The 18,699-nt window shown below is 34.4% G+C and overlaps 2 protein-coding genes and 1 non-coding gene across 3 annotated transcripts; 2 read left to right on the top strand and 1 right to left on the bottom strand.

Moving 5' to 3' along the window:
- Nucleotides 1-2,143: 2,143 nt before the first annotated feature.
- Nucleotides 2,144-2,272, top strand: LOC113778892. Its single transcript, XR_003469358.1, has one exon. It is a non-coding gene; the product is annotated as a U6atac minor spliceosomal RNA (small nuclear RNA).
- Nucleotides 2,273-4,739: 2,467 nt separating this feature from the next.
- Nucleotides 4,740-6,331, top strand: LOC113777530 (acetylglutamate kinase-like). The gene has a single exon (XM_027322647.1). The coding sequence runs from the start codon at nucleotides 4,762-4,764 to the stop codon at nucleotides 5,812-5,814; it is 1,053 nt and encodes a 350-aa protein (XP_027178448.1). The 5' UTR covers nucleotides 4,740-4,761; the 3' UTR covers nucleotides 5,815-6,331.
- A 1,289-nt stretch (nucleotides 6,332-7,620) lies between these two features.
- On the bottom strand, nucleotides 7,621-9,087 carry LOC113776893 (nodulation-signaling pathway 2 protein-like). Its single transcript, XM_027321942.1, has one exon. The coding sequence runs from the start codon at nucleotides 9,085-9,087 to the stop codon at nucleotides 7,621-7,623; it is 1,467 nt and encodes a 488-aa protein (XP_027177743.1).
- Nucleotides 9,088-18,699: the final 9,612 nt, after the last annotated feature.

Raw genomic sequence — 18,699 nt, 5'->3', positions numbered from 1 at the left:
CCGAGTTGAAACGTTTTCCCATTCTATTGCACTCCTGAAAGGCCTCAATCTTATACCAGGTTCGTTTATCCTTTTCCCCTTTTTTTTCCTTTCGTTGTTGATTACTGGGTTTTGGTTGCCCTTCCGTCCCCTCGGCCCTCTGTATATATACTGCTGTAATTTTTGGGGATATGATCCTTATTAACTTGTCATTGCAGCAGCAGCCTAAATGATTATATTATAAGCTGATCAGCCTAAATCATTTTTTTTTTGGTTTGTCCTCAAATTAGATAAGCTGTCAGTCTGTTTGTCCTGCAATTTTCATTTTTTTTTACTCATTAGATAATTTGGTTGCCCTGTTGTTGAGTTGCGCCGCTGGTGAAACCGGAACTTAAGGGAGGTAGACTCCCACTCAGTTTTTGGCCGACAACCAAAATGTCAGTTAATTGGTGGTCAAATTTTTGGCCACTCAGTCTATTCTATTGATGTCCGTTTCCTACCTTGGCCTTATGGTGATCGAAAATGTAGGAAACATACAAATTTAAGATAGGCTCTGAAACATGACTCACTGCTGTCTTTGAGGTAATGATTGGTGATGCATGATAGTCTAGTAAGGATTTGTACCAATTTAGATAGAAAGTTTCATGGTCATAAGTGGAAAAAGTTGCATATGATGTCCTAGTAAAATCTTAATGTGATAAATAAGTTTCAATTTGTTTTTGAAGCAAAATAAATTATTCTAATCCTTTTGGACCTTCACTGCAAAAGCTACTTTGATCAATCATGCGTAAGCTTAACGTGGCTGACCGGCACAAAAACAGGGATCAATCTCAAGCTTTTTATTTTTTATTCTTGAAGAACGGAAAAAGGAAGAAATGCATCTGCCGGTTTCTACTGCTTTTCTAATTCACTGTTTCACTACAAAGGAATACTCTCAAGGCCCAGTACTTCACTGCTAAATTCCACCAACGGCTTGTTAGGCTGCTGGCCTGGCCACCATAAAGATCTTAAGTGCTTTTTGGGATGGAAGATTAAGAATTCGAATAGTTACAAAGAAGATTATAGAAGCCTCAGAAATTGGACTTGTTTGGACCTTTGATTGTTTTCTAGACTTGTATTGTTTTTTGTTAATTCTAATATTTAGACAATTGGACATGTAAGTTGGATAACTATGTTAATTGTGTGCGTGAATTGGTGGATATTGCTCTTATGTTAATTGTAGTTTAGCATTTATATCTTATTTTGTGCATAGGTGTGTGTGTGTGTGTTTCCTGATCTAGGAAATTTGCATTTAGATTCAACTCTAATTCTGCTGTTCGTGGAGAGGCATGTAGATAGTACACTAACAGGAGATGCAAATTAGGATATATATGTATATGTATATGTATATGTATATGTATATGTATATATAATATACTATTTATTTATTTATTTATTTATTGAATCGGGATTGAACCGGTCTGACTGATTGAACCTCGATCCTTTCACTTTACCGGTTCACTTGACGGTCCGGGTTTTAAAACATTAACCGGAGCCCTAAAAATTCTACTTGTTTTTTGGGTAAATAAAGCAATGAAATTTTGGAGTTTTTGTAAGTCATGATTACAATTCAGTTCTTTCTCAGGTTAATATGAAACTTTTTCATTCACGTGTAATTCGTTCCCTATATATTATTTATATTCACGTAGGTGTCATTGTTTTAAACGTGAACAATATTAGCCCAATGAAACTATAAAAAATGGTCAAGCGTCCAAAAAGATGGGTTCTTATACGCCACTAATGACAAGCGTGTTTAAGTGCACAGGGATAGTACGAAGCAAATCGATTTTCTTTGGATCAAAAGACAAAAAAATCACTCGTGATAAATCTAATACATAGAAAAATTCCATGATTTCAAAACACGACATCTCATGTTTTGAACTAATTATAAAGGTGACGGAATTCGTTAAAATTAATGGTCATTTTCATTAATTTTAACGAATTCCGTCACTTTTACAAATTAGTTCAAAGTATGTGACATCATATTGTATGTTTTGAAATCACGAAAATTTTTCTGTACTTAAGTTTACCACAGCGACTTTATATTTTTTAGTATCCATTTCTTTTGGGATTGTCGTATCCGAAACTTGTCCCACATCGGCCTGTTGGATAAGCTTTAAGCACCGTGCTCATAAGAAGGAGAGAGGGTTGGCATCTCCCCCGACAGGGACGGGAACGGCCTTCGGGCCTTAACTGTTACCAACACAGCCGGTTAAGGCTTCCCGCTTCGGTGGATCTATAACCCTTTTTTTTAACCGTTTTACCCTTGAATTTGTCTGTCTCCTCTCATTTTATCAAAGTGTTTTGAGTTAATTAATAAATCATTTACACATTTTTTAATTTTTTCTAAATCGATGGCTTGATAACTAAAAAGATACAACATGCTAAATTTTATATATAAACTTGTTTTTTATTATTTTTAAGTTAGTCCAAAAAGATATTCTCATGGTTATAAATTATTGCAAGTCATTTTTAAGAGTAATATAAATTATTCATAATTTTAGGTAATTTAACCTATTTTATCTGAAGCAGTGACACAAAAATTGTTAAAGAGACATTGATCAATTTGCAAAAGTTAAGTAATAGATTTGGCATATTATGATAATTAAGAAATCATAAGAAAAGGGCCAACTTGGAATGAAATTGTATTCACTCTCCCAAAATGAATTTTTTAATATTATATTTTGAAATGAGTTTCAAATGTTACAAAAAGTTTAAGTCTGGGGAGTTAAGTGAGATTTTTAAAAATTTAATAGTGTTAAGTGAAACTATTAGAAACCTTAATGGAGGTTTCTAAAATCATCTCTTTTTGTTATTTATTAATGGACATGTTATTCAATTCCCTACCCTTGAATAATCATCTGGTGCCCTTTCTCATTTGCTATATTTTTTGGATTTCTTAATTTTTTATCATTTCCAATTATTTTTACCATTCTACCTTTAGGTTTGTCTATCCCTCTCATTTGTCCCCATTTTATCCTCTGATTCGTCCATCCTTTCTCATTTGTTAAATTTCTTTTTTGTGATTTCTTAATGTACATCTTATTCAATTCCCTACCGTTAAATAATCATTTGTCGCCCTTTCTCATTCGCTATGTTTTTTTTTTCGGATTTCCTAAAGATTCAATTAATTTTTTCTTTTCCCGTTTTACCTTTGGACCTCTCTGTCCTTTCTCATTTGCTATAATTTTCTGATTTCTTAATTAACAACTAACTGTTATTCAATTCTCTACCCTTAAATACTTAGTTCTTGTAGGGGCGAACAAAGATAACATGGCGGCGGTGTAGGGCTTCATCATTTTATCTTAATTTCATCTCAAAAACATCGCTATTAGGGATTTCTACTCATTTTGCTTCTAATAGTTGGTTGAAATTTCTACGGGGGAAGGTAAAATTTTGTCTGATGCTGTAATTATGCAATTTTTGGCTCAATTATTGGGCTGCTGATTGTTGAAGTAGGTTATGTAGTAATGCATCTTAGGTGTCTGATTATTTGCCCCAGTCAACTGCTATAATATACTTGTACTAATTTTTTATTCGCTGATGTTTGTAAATGGGTTTTTGCTCTATATGCATAATTTGTTGTGATTTAACTGTAAATTTCAGGTGCTGTTGGTTTAATTTGTGCAGTCTTTAGCTCAAGAGGTATTAAAGCATAGCAGGTGCTTGATTATTTGCAGCAGTTAATTAAATTATTTTTACTTAGTTATTACACTGGGATGATTCTGATTTTTGAGCTGTAACTATACTTTTCAGAATCTGTATAGTAGGAAGAATAAGTTGATACGTTCCTGATTTTTCGTACTAATGATCTCCAAGAAAACTTTGTGCGCTCCATTCTTTATCCTTGGCCCTGTGACTGCAATTACGTCCATTTTATTAAAATATTATGTCAACATGATGGAAATTATCTAATGATTTGTCTGTTCTCTGAGAATGAGAATTAGAACTTCTGCTGTAATGGTATCAGTTTTGGAGTTTATTGACCTGATGATTATTAGTTAGTAAGAATAAAACTTGACAATCTTGAAATTCCTGAACCCTCTTACTGGCTTTAAATTTCACTGGTTGCTGAACTTTTTGTATGATTTGCACTTGAGCAGTTCTTTAATTGTTATAGTGCTATATGAACCTCAGTGGCAGTTTTGTTTATTGTTTTTTTTTTTCTTTTTACGAATAATACCTTTTGGAATCTGGAAGATGCTTGGTCATCAACCATAATTCATTATTATTTGAACTATAAAGAGAAAAATCCCTCCAACACCCTCCTTGTACCTGTAAGGGGAGCTCCATTAGTAATCTAGGCTCTGAATTTGACGTATAAAGATTGTGATTTTGACATCCTAAATTTGTTTTCTAGTCTCAAATTTCACACAACGATGTGTGCTTGTTTGTACGTAACTGTATTGCTTTGCAGTTGTAAAACAAAATTTTAATTGTTGCTGTTCCAATTTGGAGTCTCTTATTATTGCAGATCTCATTGACGTATAAAGATTGTGATTTTGACATCCTAAATTTGTTTTCTAGTCCCAAATTTCACACAACGATGTGTGCTTTTTTGTACGTAACTGTATTGCTTTGCAGTTGTAAAACAAAATTTTAATTGTTGCTGTTCCAATTTGGAGTCTCTTATTATTGCAGATCTCATTGACCTGTTTCCCTACGTTTTGCTTGGAGTGTGGTTGGTTTGGATTTCTTGCTTTGACCCAAATAGTCCACGCAAAAGGAGGTTAGGCAGAAGAAATGCTGCCTGCTAAATCCCTCCCTCTCTCCTCCGCTTTGATAAAGGCACCCAAATCTCCTGATGCTAATCTCACCTCAACAAACTGCATAGGCATCAACAAATGGATTACGAAAAAGTATACCAATCCTTCTCTTAGTTTTCGGAGCTCCTGCCACGGGACTTCATCAGAACCTGTAGTTGTACCTGAAGCACGTTCCATATCAGCACAAAAAAGAGTCAATATCCTTCCGGAGGCGCTGCCTTATATAGAAAAGTTCCATGGCAAGACAATTGTGGTCAAATATGGAGGTGCAGCCATGAAGTCTGAGGCCCTTCAAGCTTCTGTAATGTCTGACTTGGTTCTTCTCTCTCGTGTTGGTCTTCGCATTGTCATGGTCCATGGTGGGGGTCCTGAAATCAACCAGTGGCTTGGTAGGTTGGGCTCGAAGCCCAAGTTTGTGAATGGAAGTCGTGTCACTGATGCAACAACCATGAAAATTGTTTCGATGGTATTGGCGGGTGAAGTGAACACACATCTTGTTGCCTTAATCAACAAGGCAGGGGCTTCTGCCGTTGGCTTATCTGGTATGGATGGCCGTCTTTTGACTGCCAGGCCTTCCCAAAATTCTGATCAGCTTGGCTTCGTTGGTGATATAGCCACTGTGGACCCCACAGTGCTTCGACTACTCATTGACAATGGTCATATCCCAGTCATTGCCTCTGTAGCTGCTGACAAGACAGGCCAGTCATACAACATCAATGCAGACATAGCTGCAGGTGAGGTTGCTGCGGCCTTGGCAGCAGAGAAGTTAATTCTTTTGACTGATGTGGCTGGAATTCTAGAGGACCAAGGTGACCCAGGAAGTTTGGTGAAGGAATTAGATATCCAAGGGGCGAGGAGGATGATGAATGATGGGAAGATTGCAGGTGGGATGTTTCAAAAGGTGGATTGCTGCGTGAGGTCCGTAGCTCAAGGTGTCAGGACTGCAACTATACTTGATGGACGAGTACAGCACTCATTACTCCTTGAGATTCTCACTGATGAAGGAGTAGGAACAATGATCACTGGATAAATTGGAGAGCTTGCACACTGTTTAAAGCTTACATTTGTTAACCACTTTAGAAGATGTTCAATCTAAAATGGCAATCTGGAAATATAGCTTGCAGTGCTTGAACAGCCAATGAAGAAAAAAGTTCTTCACTTGTGAGTTTCAGTCCTTAAGCTCTTGAAACTATTCACATGTTTCTGCTAATAGTGGTTGGGGTAAATCACTTCTGTGGCTAGATTGGTTCTGCTTTTTGGTTTTCAGTTTCCTCCCTCCTTTAAGGTGCGCAGTGCTCTACGTGCCTGATAATTCTACCATATACCCTTTTTGTAGCTTGTGTTCGGTTATACTATATACTAAATATTTTATTTGCTATTGAGCTTCTTTATTTTTTTTTCTTTTGTTTTTTTCCCCTCGAGTTGTTGCATATTAGCTGCATTTCCTTGGAATGTAAGAAATCTAGCATCGCTTTGGATCTTGTACAAGTCTTGACAATAGATTGATATATTTGTGTTCTGTCACTCATGGAAATTAGTTGACACAACTCTGACTGTTCAATCATTCCCTGTAGCTGTTAACCCTAAAATCAACCATGTCTTGAGATTTTTCAACATTAAGTAATAATTATGTTTGTTAGAGCAAGTTTAGTTACAATCATCTTGTATTTTCTTTGTACATATGTTACCTCCATGGAATTTCTTTCGAGCAGATTTTACTTGGGACTTGGTTTTTTATTACTTTTTTTTAAATTTCTCTTCACATGTTCTATTCTAGAAGCAAATTTTAAGCAGATTAAGTTCCAACAACCCATCTTGTGACCACATTGTGGTGAGGTCTTCACTGCCTTTAACCTATTGAATTTGCTTTATTGATCTGGAAAAATTAACATTTGTAGCAGTTTTTTTACTCATTTCGGAGGAATATGAGTTAACTTTTGAAGAGATTAACTACAACCATTTGAGAGTTTCTTGAAAAGCTAGTTTACTAAATAAGGTCTGAATACAATCTTGATAGGAACTTCACTATTCTCATCAGTTTGTTTCTTCTTAGTTACGGGAAAAATATGAAAAAGAAACGCTACAGGAAAAATGGACTCTCAAACTACACTGGGATTATTGTTCAGATATTTGGAGTAGTAACTAAAGGGCTTAAACCAACGGATGTTGATGCAAGAGTTCAAACAGGATTAGTCGCAGATCATAAAACGGATGCAAATACCTGTGCGTTATACCAGGAAAAAAAAGCCTAAAGGGTTTAAAGTCCTAACAAAGAGAATTTAGATGGGAACGAACTGCCACTATAGTATGAGGGAGTAAAGTGTACTTCAGTTATAAACTACAAACCTTTTAGAATCTTCTTTAATTTGATTTGATGCTTGTATATCGTGGAGCTAAAAGCCATATGGAGAAACTTGAAAAACAATAACACTTGGATAATATCTACTTTCAAGAACATAAATCTGCTGATAAAATTCTCAAAGTTGATAAGGTTTTGGGGCCACTTATTTTCCCCATTTTCATTTTGTAGTCACATTCTCCTCCTTCTAATGTGCTTCTGCACTAATTTTCCCCACAACCAACAAAAGGAAAAAGAGTAAAAGCCATCTGAAAGGGAAAACAAAGGCAAAGAAGATTCCATTTGCTACATTGGTCACACCTTGCAACCTAACTACTCACTGCTAGCATGAAAATTTTTTATTGTATACAATCACTTTCAACTCTTCAATTTCAAATCTTAAAAACAAAACATGGCTATTCACAATGGAAAATACTGTCACACTAGCTTCCAATATATAATATGATCCAAAGTCCAAGGAAATTGATCTAAAACCAATTAAAAATAAGTTGACCTAGCAAGACTAGTCTTGCTTGATGCTGTCGGCACCCAAATGGAAGCTGTGGTCAAAGGTCTTGATTTCCAACATAATGTTAACTTGCAGTGTTCATTTTGCACCCAGTAACCCCCATTAAACAAACTGATTAAATGCTTTGCTTGAGTAACGTTACAGGAACTCATGGGAATTGGCCTGAATCCATTCATAGAAGGATAATCTGGCAACATGTTACTTTCATTTCCCATGATCCCACAAGGAAAATGTTTCACACTATCCAAAATTCTCTTTCTCAAGAACTCCCTCTCTATGATCTTTAATGCTAATTTGTAACCTCCACAAAAACCACTCCGGAGTGAATCAGAGAGTGCTGTGTAATGATCTAAGGCCTCACAAAAGAACTCCGCAAATGATGTAGATGGAGCTTTAGAGAAGCTGAATAACTCTTCTTGGACTAAAACCAATATCTTTGGGGACAGTTTCCTCAAACCGTTGAAAAATGTTTTGACCAATGAGCTTTCTCTACAAGGCATGTGAAGCTGATTAATCATACAATTAGCTATCAGGGTATGCCCTACTTTGATCTCTTCGAAATCTTCTTCTTTTGTTACCAGAACTTGGTCAAAGGAGAAAGAAAGATTGATTGAATTTGCGAAATCTTGTAACCTAAAACCTGTTTGTTGAATATTACATGAACTTCTTTTGTCGCCAACAATAGCTGTTATCCTAAGAGACGCATCTTCTCTAGCAGCAAGGTCAACCATCAAAGAAGGCCATTGAATTCCTTCCATGACGTCAAAATCAATAACATGAATCTCCTGAAGACCTTCGGCTGCCTCCAGGATTGCCTGGTTGGCTGTGAAATGCGCGAACTTCACATATGGTGACAGCTCCTGCACCATTTGGAAGGCTGTGATAGCATTGGTTTGTTGCGAAACGGGGTCCTCCGGAAGCTCAGGAGGAGCGAGGCTCTTGTCAAGAAGGCCCTGAGTGAAATATAAAGCTAACCTATCCATTGGATTGTCACCATTTTCTTGATCAGATAGGATATCCTTGAGCCTTAGTGCAACTAATGAAGCAAAACGAACATTTCCTGCTTCAATAGCTTCTGCCCCCATCAGCAGCAGATCAGTTAAGCTGCTCTCTTCCATGAGTTCATCTTGAATATCCTTCAAATGGGATTGCTCAGCAGCCAAAATATCCATAGTTTCTTGGATTTCTTGACAGGGCAACAATCTTTTGTGTACCACGTTTTCGTGGTCTAAAGCACAATTTTTAGCTATGGAATCGAAATCCTTGATATCTGTTTCCATTTCAAGAAAGTTTTCGGTGCTAACAATATCATTGGAAACATAATCTTGGAAAGACAAATGGTTGTTCTGGAAAGGTAATGCAGTTTCCAAGCTACAACAATGATGATCAATAATGTAGCTTGGCTCAACATCAAAATACATCTTTTCAAACTCCATTACTACAAGTTACTAAGCTAGGAGCCTTTTGAGAGATCAAACCACTGGAAGCCATATATATATATAGAATGGATTGTCAAAGAAGTAGCAGTTTGAACTGTGCTGGTAAAAGTTTCGACCTGATTAGCATCAGTAAACTGAAAAAAAAAAAAAAGGCGTTGTAAAGCCAAGAAAAGAGAATCTCTTGCAAACTGTGACGTTCGCATTCCCATTAAACATTGAGAAAAGCTGAAGAATTTACTACTCAATTTGGAGGTTTTCAAGTTTCAACAAATCAGTTTTGGACAATTTGCTAGAGTATAGACATTTAAAAATCCAAACTCAAAAACGATAAAATATTAGTGAGATTTAATCATTGTTCAATTCTGCCTATCTCATTAACTTTTGCTAGGGGAATTAAATATAAAGCTTAGCAAAAGATCTCCTTAGACCACCATTAGCAAAAGAATGACAAAGGAAAATTGAAAAACTAAAACTCAAGTAACAGTAACACAGCATATTCATGTTCTAAGCCCAAGACTAGGGACACATATATTTGTTACCACCTAATCAAACTATCATAACCAAAAAATTATATACCATAAGCACAATACACTAAGACGCTATATATTGCATCTGTATAAAGATTGGATGGTTGATTTCCTTAGATACAAGTTCCCCAAAAACTCTTAAAACACGTTCTCCAATCATCTTCATATCAATGAACACAAAGCAGGATACATTAAGCTGTCACTTTAGCTATACAAAGCATACACGGCATGTTACAAGCTCTATATTACTTTTAGACTACAATTGTATTTACTTTCATCATCTTGTACTATATTCCTTTATTTTTAGGTAATTTCTCTCTAACTTTGTTAATAAATAGCAGAAAGGATAGGTCAATATTCGATGTTACAAAGTACTAATTGAAGGATAGAGTACTTTTTTTTTTTTTTTTGGCACTGAAGCTCACAGGCATAGACATCTCAAACTATGCCAAATATTTGGCAAGCCACTCCAAGAATTTTTTGTGCAAAAGGCAGCAAAGTAGTATCAATCATTATAAAATGTGACAATAATATGTACAAACTTTACTATCTGACAATGTTTTGCCACAATTTAAATGTTATCATGGGTGACAACTGACAATTAATTCATCTGTGGGATATCACCTAAGAGCATCTTAATTAGACCATAAGACTCAAGACTAAATGATTATATAAAATGCAACCACATAATCTAAATATTTGCATCAAATCAGAACTTCACATTTGTTACTTAAATTTGTAATTGGGTTTTATAGACATTCTCTCAAAAGATTCTTGCCTAACTAGACAAATCTGTAGCAAGTAATAAGCAATCAAATAGGCTTAATTTGAGTATAAAAGGAATCGTAAGGAATATGCCAAGCATATGATTGGTAGCTGACGAATTCCCCTGCAACAACTGAAACTAGACTTGGATTCTTGCTCATTTCCGTTTTAGCCAAGTTTTTATACACTGATTAGAATAAAATTTGATGACGCAATCATATAGGAAAAGAAGATCCCACAAATTAGGAAAACAAAGACATGTTCAAGTGGTTCAAATGTCTAATCCATGGCAAAACAAAAAAAAAATCTCCTTAATTTATTTCTTTTATTTTTCATTGGTGACAAAGTGCATTAACATGCAAAAGGGCTGGCAAATGATTTTTTAATTGCATCTCTCTCTCTCTCTCTCTCTGGGTAGGAATAATTGCATCTTTGGTCTTCTGGTTCTAACAACTGTATCTCAGGATGCCATTTGTACCTAAATATGTTAACAAGCACAATTCTCTGAAGCTGTGCTAGGGTGAAAGGCGTGTCTAGCATAAAGCTTGCTGCAAGTAATTGAGCCTCAATAGGGCAAGATTCTAGGGAAGTGGGGATGAAGTTGTTGATATAATAACTTGTAAAGGGTGAGACTAAAGTATGTTGTACAACTCACAACTACAAGACTTGAAAACAAGCCTTTTCAATCAGCTTCTAAGACTCGAGAACTAATTAAAGTATTAAAACCAAGGTTAATTTGTTTGTGAGCCACACATATATACATTTTTTTTTTCAGACGCAGGAGGTTCCGGGCCTTCGGACACGTTAACCCTGGGACTCGAACCCTGGTGGAGGAGATGGACAATACTTCCTGAGAAGGATACGTGACCAACCGAGCTACCCAGGAGGGACGAGCCACACATATATACAAGAAAAGTGTATTTTAGAAGTTGTTAACTTTCTACTAGTGATACTTTTGGAATAAACAAGAAAGCCATACCAACATAATTTTGTGAAGTAAAGCTATTTCACTTGTATCTATTGTGGAAAACAAAATGAAAAGAAGCAAATATCAACTTGTGCTGCAGATGCCTTGCTAATTCGTCCTCCTATAATCAACTTACACTATTAAACATGACATCTTATGAACAAAGAGGGGTTAATAATTGTGGTTTTTGAAAACATTGAGTAATTTAATTATGTTATCTTCTTAATTAGGAGGTAAATAGCATCACTCAACTTCTATAAATTATTCTCTGGCCCCAAGAAAAAGGACAAAATAAAAAAAGGAAGATCTTCCATAAAGAACTAGGTTGTAATTCCGTCATGAGAAGGAGATGTAAGTCAAACCTACAGTACAATAATTAGACCCCATCACTTTCTTGGTCTTTGGCAGCTGCCTTGTATTATTGTGGTGATGACCATTGTTTTCAGTCACGTCATTTCCTTGAGGTAAAACAGGATGATTGTGTGATGCCCTTCGCAGAAATCATAAGAAAAGTGCTAGCAATGCTCAAACAAAAAATTGCTTCAGTATCTTAAGAAAGTAATTTTTGTTAAATGTTGGAAGTTTTTTAATTGATTATGGTGCTGTTGTGAGTGCAAATTTCGTGGGTTAATTACTTTAAGGTTATAGCTAAAAGAAGGAAAAAGAAAAATAATAATGTAGCATGAGGATGCTCTTCTTTTACACCTAGTTATGATATAAATGCTTAATGAAAATTTTTTTTTGCTCCCACAATTTTGATGCATGGAAATTAGATTTTTTTTTTTTTTTTTTTAAGGAAGGCCGGATTCGTGATACATCTTGTATTTTAGTCTAGTTAGAATTTCATGTGACCTGAAGATTTTTGTACAATTCTGAACCAAATATTGGGAAATTCACTCTCTTTCAGAAACTTATAACATCAAGTTGAAATAAAAATGAACAAACTGAAAGCCACAACCTTACATTTTGTTAAATAAAAAATACAGTTACTAATAAATGACTGATTGTTAAATAAAATTTTTACAAATTGAAGCATAATTTTTTTCCCTTACATTTTGTCATAGACTTATGACTAACAAAATATTGCACCAAAATCATGTCCAAATGATGTTGTATTAGCTTTTATGGAGCTTATGAAATGGCCTAATTTTTTACACTCCGACATAAGGTCAAATTTTTAGGGAAAAGCTAAACTATTGACAGGGATCGAATTGATTTGTCTAAATAAAGCTAAAGGACTATAATGTCTAAGTACGATTTCCTGAATGAGTTTAGGCATCTGAGGGTTATGTACCCTTTTTGGTTTTAGACCAACTCGGCAGCTTGGATTTATGTACGTACTAGACCATTTACAAGCTACGTGATTCACATGCATAGCGCTATTATTGCACGCATAAAAGTTGAAATACAAATGTTGCTAAAGTTGAAGGGTTCCATCTGTCCAATCATTGATAACGCTGGCCATTTGTTGCACTATAGTAATATGACAAAAGCAAATTATCAAAATGTTATGGTGTGTGCAATTTTCAAATCGGAGAATCTTCTTATCTTAAAAGAATTTCATTATAATTGATTAATAGGATAGGAGAAAATTGAAAGACTTTTCAGTTTCTAGAAGATATCTCTGTGTAGCAAATCCAAAATCTTTAGATTGTTCAATACTTTGTGATCATCTATATGGTCAAATTTCAATATATATATATATATATAATGTATGTTTGTGCGTGTGTAATTGAAATATTGAAATTTGAACATATAGATGATCACAAATATGATCACACAAACACACATGATATATATATATATATATATATATATATATTGTCATTCAAAAAAGCTCCATTCTAAAACCACACGTGAAATTTTCACTTTATACGCTCCCCCTATGTGTGTAAGGAAAATAATACAAGGAATCAAAAAAGATTAAAACATTCTTATTATGAACTGGATGGGGCTGGTGCTTTTGCAAGAAATATCTAGTCAACCTTCCTGCAAGAGATCCAAACCTATTGGGACTATATATAAAAATGATACCTTCAGCAATTTCTTTGTTTTCAACATTTCCTAGTTTTTATCCTACTAAAATAAAGAAATAGAACTTAAGCCCCCTTTTGATATGGAAATGAACTTATGCCCCCGGCCCCTACCCCTTTGAGAAGATATTAATTATATATAAAATGAAATTCCACAATAAATGCAAGTCCTTTTTGAATAACGGTCCCCAATTCATGTTGATTGTATTTCGCCTCTTCCTCATAGAAAGACGATCAAACAAATCCCAATCATGGCCCCCTCAATTATTTTCACCATATAGAGACACAAGCAAGCATTGCGAGCGGGTGAGATGCATCGCATCAAATTGGAATCACATAGTTTTCGGGAAATTTTATTTGTAAATGAAAATTTTCCCTAGTTTTATTAGTCTAAATCGCAATTGAGAGTCGACAGCAAGTGTGACTCTATCCATTTAAATGGTAAACTACTTGTGTATCAACATAACCACCATTGAGAAAATCCACATCCAAAATATGTTAATGTGACCAGGCTATTTTCTATTCACAAAGATATTTTATTAGGGGAGAGCTGGTCTCTATCAGCATGCTACATAATTTGTACTATCGAACTTTTTGTTGAATATATTAGAAACTTCGATAATTTAAAAAAAAAAAAACCAAAGTGAAAAAAAAAAATCTCAAGTACTCATACAATTGGTGCATATGTCCTTTTTATTATTATGTCACTTAAGACTTCTGTATTTCTTGATTGGATCAGCACGCATTGCGTAAGTGATTCTCCATATTTTGGAGTTTGGCTTTGGCATGCGCAAAATAGTAGAACTTGTCTAAATTCATTGTACCAAGCATGATGATGGATGCCATAGTGTCAATTGCAACTTGCAGTGAGAAATGCAGTAGTCAATGACGATTGTGCTATATACATTACATAGATACATCATATACACTATATATATTTGCATTTGTCTCTTTGCAGATTGTAGAAGTTGCATAATGGTGAGTCACATCATCAATTGCTAAAACATTCTTGCAAGTAAAGAGACGCATATATTATTGTTATCTGACCACTGTAAAAGAAGAAAAAAAAAAAGAAGAAGAAGATATAAGCAAGCATGTTGGCATGTAAGTACATGCAGCCAGTAAAGGATGTGTATTTGTGGACTATTTACTTTGACAAAGAAGGCATTTCTGAGCCAGGTGCTTTCTTTTTCAAAAGACTACTAGAATAACACAGATCAAAAACACACTTGACATAATAAATATATGAGAAAGCGAAATTGTCCCGAGAGCTAACGCAGATGTTAAGGACACTACTTAAATAACCATCAATCTCTAATTTAACTATTGAACCCTCTCCCTCTATATCTCTTCAATTTATAAGATTTGGAATCTTCCTTTTCTAATAAACATATATATATATATATATATATATATATGTGTGTGTGTGTGTGTATGTGTTGTTGATATCATAACTAAATCAGGTCGTATAGCCTTGCGAATAATTACGTAGTGAGTGGGTGTGAAAGGACAAAATTTGAGGAACAAGGTAGGGTTAATTGAAGGTTTACATGGATTGATTTAAATTGTCAATTGTCATTAGAATGTGCAATAAGATCTAAACAAAGTTTAACTCATGTTTATACTTTATAGGCTTGGCTAATGGATGCCGTGAGCGCATTCATATAATAAATTAAGTGCAATGCATATGTACTAACGATCGAGTGTCCCAATGGCACTCATTAGAAATTGGATGTTTATGTAATTACATCTTTGGCATTATTAATTTTTTCTCTTTTCAGTAAATAGAAGTGTTCTTATCCACTGCTACCAGGTTCAAGGTTTGAAACCTGAATCTCTGGCAACTGAAGGTGAGAAAGACGTAAGGAGGGGTGAGAAGGTAACCTAAAAAAAAAAAAAAAATTTGTGTTCTTGCCTATAACTAAAGGACGTACGATTCAAAATCCCACATTTGACCAAAATGCCTTGGAGATAACAAAGCAACTAATTGATAAACTCTCAGATGGGTGGATTTAGAACTCACACTTAATTGAAGTATTGAACTCTTAATTCCGTTTGGAACAAGTCCAGTATACAAACTCTCTGTGAATGAATTTACTCACAAGAGAAATCCAAGGACAAATGTTCTCGATCTGCAGATGTGCTCTTTTTGTTCCTAATATACTGATATCTTTGGAATATATATTAGGGATAATTCCTATTAATTATCGTGTTGGTGTAGGCCAAATTAATTCTTTAATTTTTCACATGAGTTGGTTTATTACCGGCCATGTGTATATTATATCAGGACATTTAACAACAATCTCAATTCACTCTGTGAATTTCTCTATAATTTGGTTGAGATGGAAAGCAGAAGCTAAATTGATTTTTGGGAAAAATGTAATGGGAAGGATGTGAACTGGAACATTTACAAATGACGATGGAATTTTTTATCCTTTATTCATTTTGGAAAAACAAAAATATTTTAAGGTGCCAGAAACAATAATGTTAATTTGCAGGGTTGAAGAAACTTACATTTTAAACCTTGGGAACATTTAGCTAGTATGGAATGCTTTTATGTTTCTTGATTGACAATTTTTTTCCCCTTTACGACAATGAAATCTTATCATCGGAAAATTCATCTTTACCAGCTGTGTATGTTCTTTAAATTAACATATAAAAAGCACTAACTTTGCATTATGGTTAGTTCCTTTATATGATGATTGAGTCAAAATATGGCTCGTTGTCGTAGATTTCTTCATTCTTGTGTACACAACAAAGTGCTTCAGGTGATGTAGTCCAAACTATATGGAGATGAACCTAATGTGAAAACTTCTATAAGTTTGAGCTGCCATTTAGTCAACATTTATAAAAATGAACCTTATTAGAAGTTCTAAGTGTTATTGAATGAAGATAAATTTCTGAGCCTAAAATAAAGAGCTAAAAAGTTCAACTCAAGAATTTGTCACTAGGAACACTCCAAAAACGTCATATTTTCTAGTTTTTTTTTTTTGTTTTTAAACCAAGCCCACATCACTATGTGATTAGTGCTCTCAAGAATTAACTAGCTGTTTACTAATTAACACTGAATTTGACTTGAAGTAAAGTGATTTATGATTGGGAAAAGCTTTTGTCAATGAGTCAATCCATGATTAAGAACAGACAACATGCAAATTTACAAGAGCGGCAAGTCAATAGATAATCAGTGGTTTAATCTTCCAATCAGAGAATGTCTTACTAGTTTAACTAATCAAAAATAGTGATGTATTTGTGCAGCGATAGGGATGATAAAAATTGGAAAGTTTCCAAATGTCTGTATCAAGTGACAACACATATTCTTCATTTTTTTAAGTAAGACAAGAAAATGGGCGGTTAACAACTTCAAAAAAACTCAGACTACAACCCAGCTGAGTTAGACTTTGTTGTCTCTAATTAATTGTTCTGCTAATTCAAGTTTAGAAGGAAATGATAAAATGAAAGAATAAGAGGAAACTGTGATTTCCTTTTCGAAATGATACTCCTGGTGTCTGTCTGTCTGAGTCTTACTCTGATTAGAATATCATGTGGTTTTATTTGAGTTGTGTAGGCATGGTAAAATCATCACTCGATTAACAAGCATTACCTACCACATTGACAACAATAATTTAAAAGATGTCACAAGTGTTTTAAGAGGAAACTGTGATTTGCCTAATCGCGCGAGACCCAGTGGAAGATTATTGGTGAAAAGATGTCACAAGTGTTTGAATTTAAAAATAGCGAAACTAAATCGAAAAAGTATTAAAATATAAAGTAAAAAAAAATAAATGCGAGTATATGTATCAATATAATATATCATTACGCATCAACAATAATACATCATGTAATCTAATGACATGTTGTATCTAGTGAAGTTAGCCATTATGGACATCTAAACCTCCTCGTTGCTGTGATTCCGTATGATGGCCATATTTGTAAGTCCACTTGGAAATTTCAGGTAATTTCTAAACTTTCTTTACCAAGATAAGAATATTCTTCTTCCAACATGTGTTTCCTTTTCATTTCAGGGAGGTATGATTTGAGGGAATTAAGACTAACAACCATTTGAGACCATTAATGCTTTAGATAGCCAATGCATTCTTTATGATCCATACAACCTTCTTCTTTACAAAAACTATGGAGAATGTACCATCATTGTAGTTATTAGTGGACAATCTTGTGAGGGTATACCTACCCTCTAAATTATTTAGAATTTGTAAAGCTCCAAAAGCTTTATCAAGGAACAATTTGACCAAATTATGGGCTTATGATTGGCTGAAGAGTAAAGACTAAAGAGTTGTATAAAGTCACGAAAAGAGTTAGCACAAGTTACAGATACGTCATGTTTTAAATAGCCGTTACAATTGTCGATTTGTACATCCAAATTAGGGCTATAATCGAGTCGAATCGAGCTCGAGTATCATTACATTTGATCTCAACTCGACATGCAAGAAAAATACTCGACCTCGAGTGAGTAGTATTATTGAAACTCGAGTTCGAGCTCGATGATTGCTCACAGAACTCGAGTTTGACTCGTATTGGCTCCAGTCAATGCGAGCCTTATCGAACTCGAGTCAGAAATTTTCATTTTCTTGATAATTTTTGAGCAAAAAGACATTATTGTCCTTTAAAAATATTCATACGATTTGAAACATTTCATAAATTCAGCCACTTTTTTTGGACATAAGCATAATTTCATAATAATAATATATTAAAGAATTAAAATTTAAAAAACTCGATAAAGCTCGATGAGCCTTCGAGCATTGCATCTGGGTACTCGAACTCGACTTGCTCGGCTTATTGAGCTATTCGAACTCGACTCAAATTCGATCAACTAGAGTTCAAGAGTAGTTTGGTTCGATTATAGCCCTAATCCAAATTTGTCAATTTCGAAAAGGTCAGATCAACTCTTTACCTATATTCAACTCTTCTTCGGGCCAAGCAAGTATTTTCTTAATTTATCAAAAGAAAATGGATTGTTATTAAATACGTTTTACAGTTTTTTCTTTTCTCTTTTTCTGATTCAGATAGTTAACGTTGAATTTGGCAACTTTTGAATACTCTTTCAAATAAACCAGATACATACAAACCGCAGTTGATCGTTGCCTATATTTGCAGACTTATATCTCTTGAAAGCATGACCAAATTTAAGACCATCCACTGTGTGTACGTGTGTGTATATATGATAAAATATCATAATGTTATTAAAATTTATACTAATGACAGAAGATATATACATGGTCAAAGACACACAAATATTAAAGAACAGATTTGAAAGATAGATAAAAAATATACTATAAAGCTTCAAAAAGTATTTTTAAAA

The sequence above is a fragment of the Coffea eugenioides genome, chromosome 7, assembly GCF_003713205.1.
Source record: "Coffea eugenioides isolate CCC68of chromosome 7, Ceug_1.0, whole genome shotgun sequence".
Classification (NCBI taxonomy): Eukaryota; Viridiplantae; Streptophyta; class Magnoliopsida; order Gentianales; family Rubiaceae; genus Coffea; species Coffea eugenioides.
Note: the sequence above shows the minus strand (reverse complement) of the source record. Positions and strands in the feature narration are given on the sequence as shown.

Bases quoted from the DNA above. Each gene is read 5' to 3' on its own strand.
- LOC113777530 (XM_027322647.1), top strand. From the start codon at position 4,762: ATGCTGCCTGCTAAATCCCTCCCTCTCTCCTCCGCTTTGATAAAGGCA.
- LOC113776893 (XM_027321942.1), bottom strand. From the start codon at position 9,087: ATGGAGTTTGAAAAGATGTATTTTGATGTTGAGCCAAGCTACATTATT.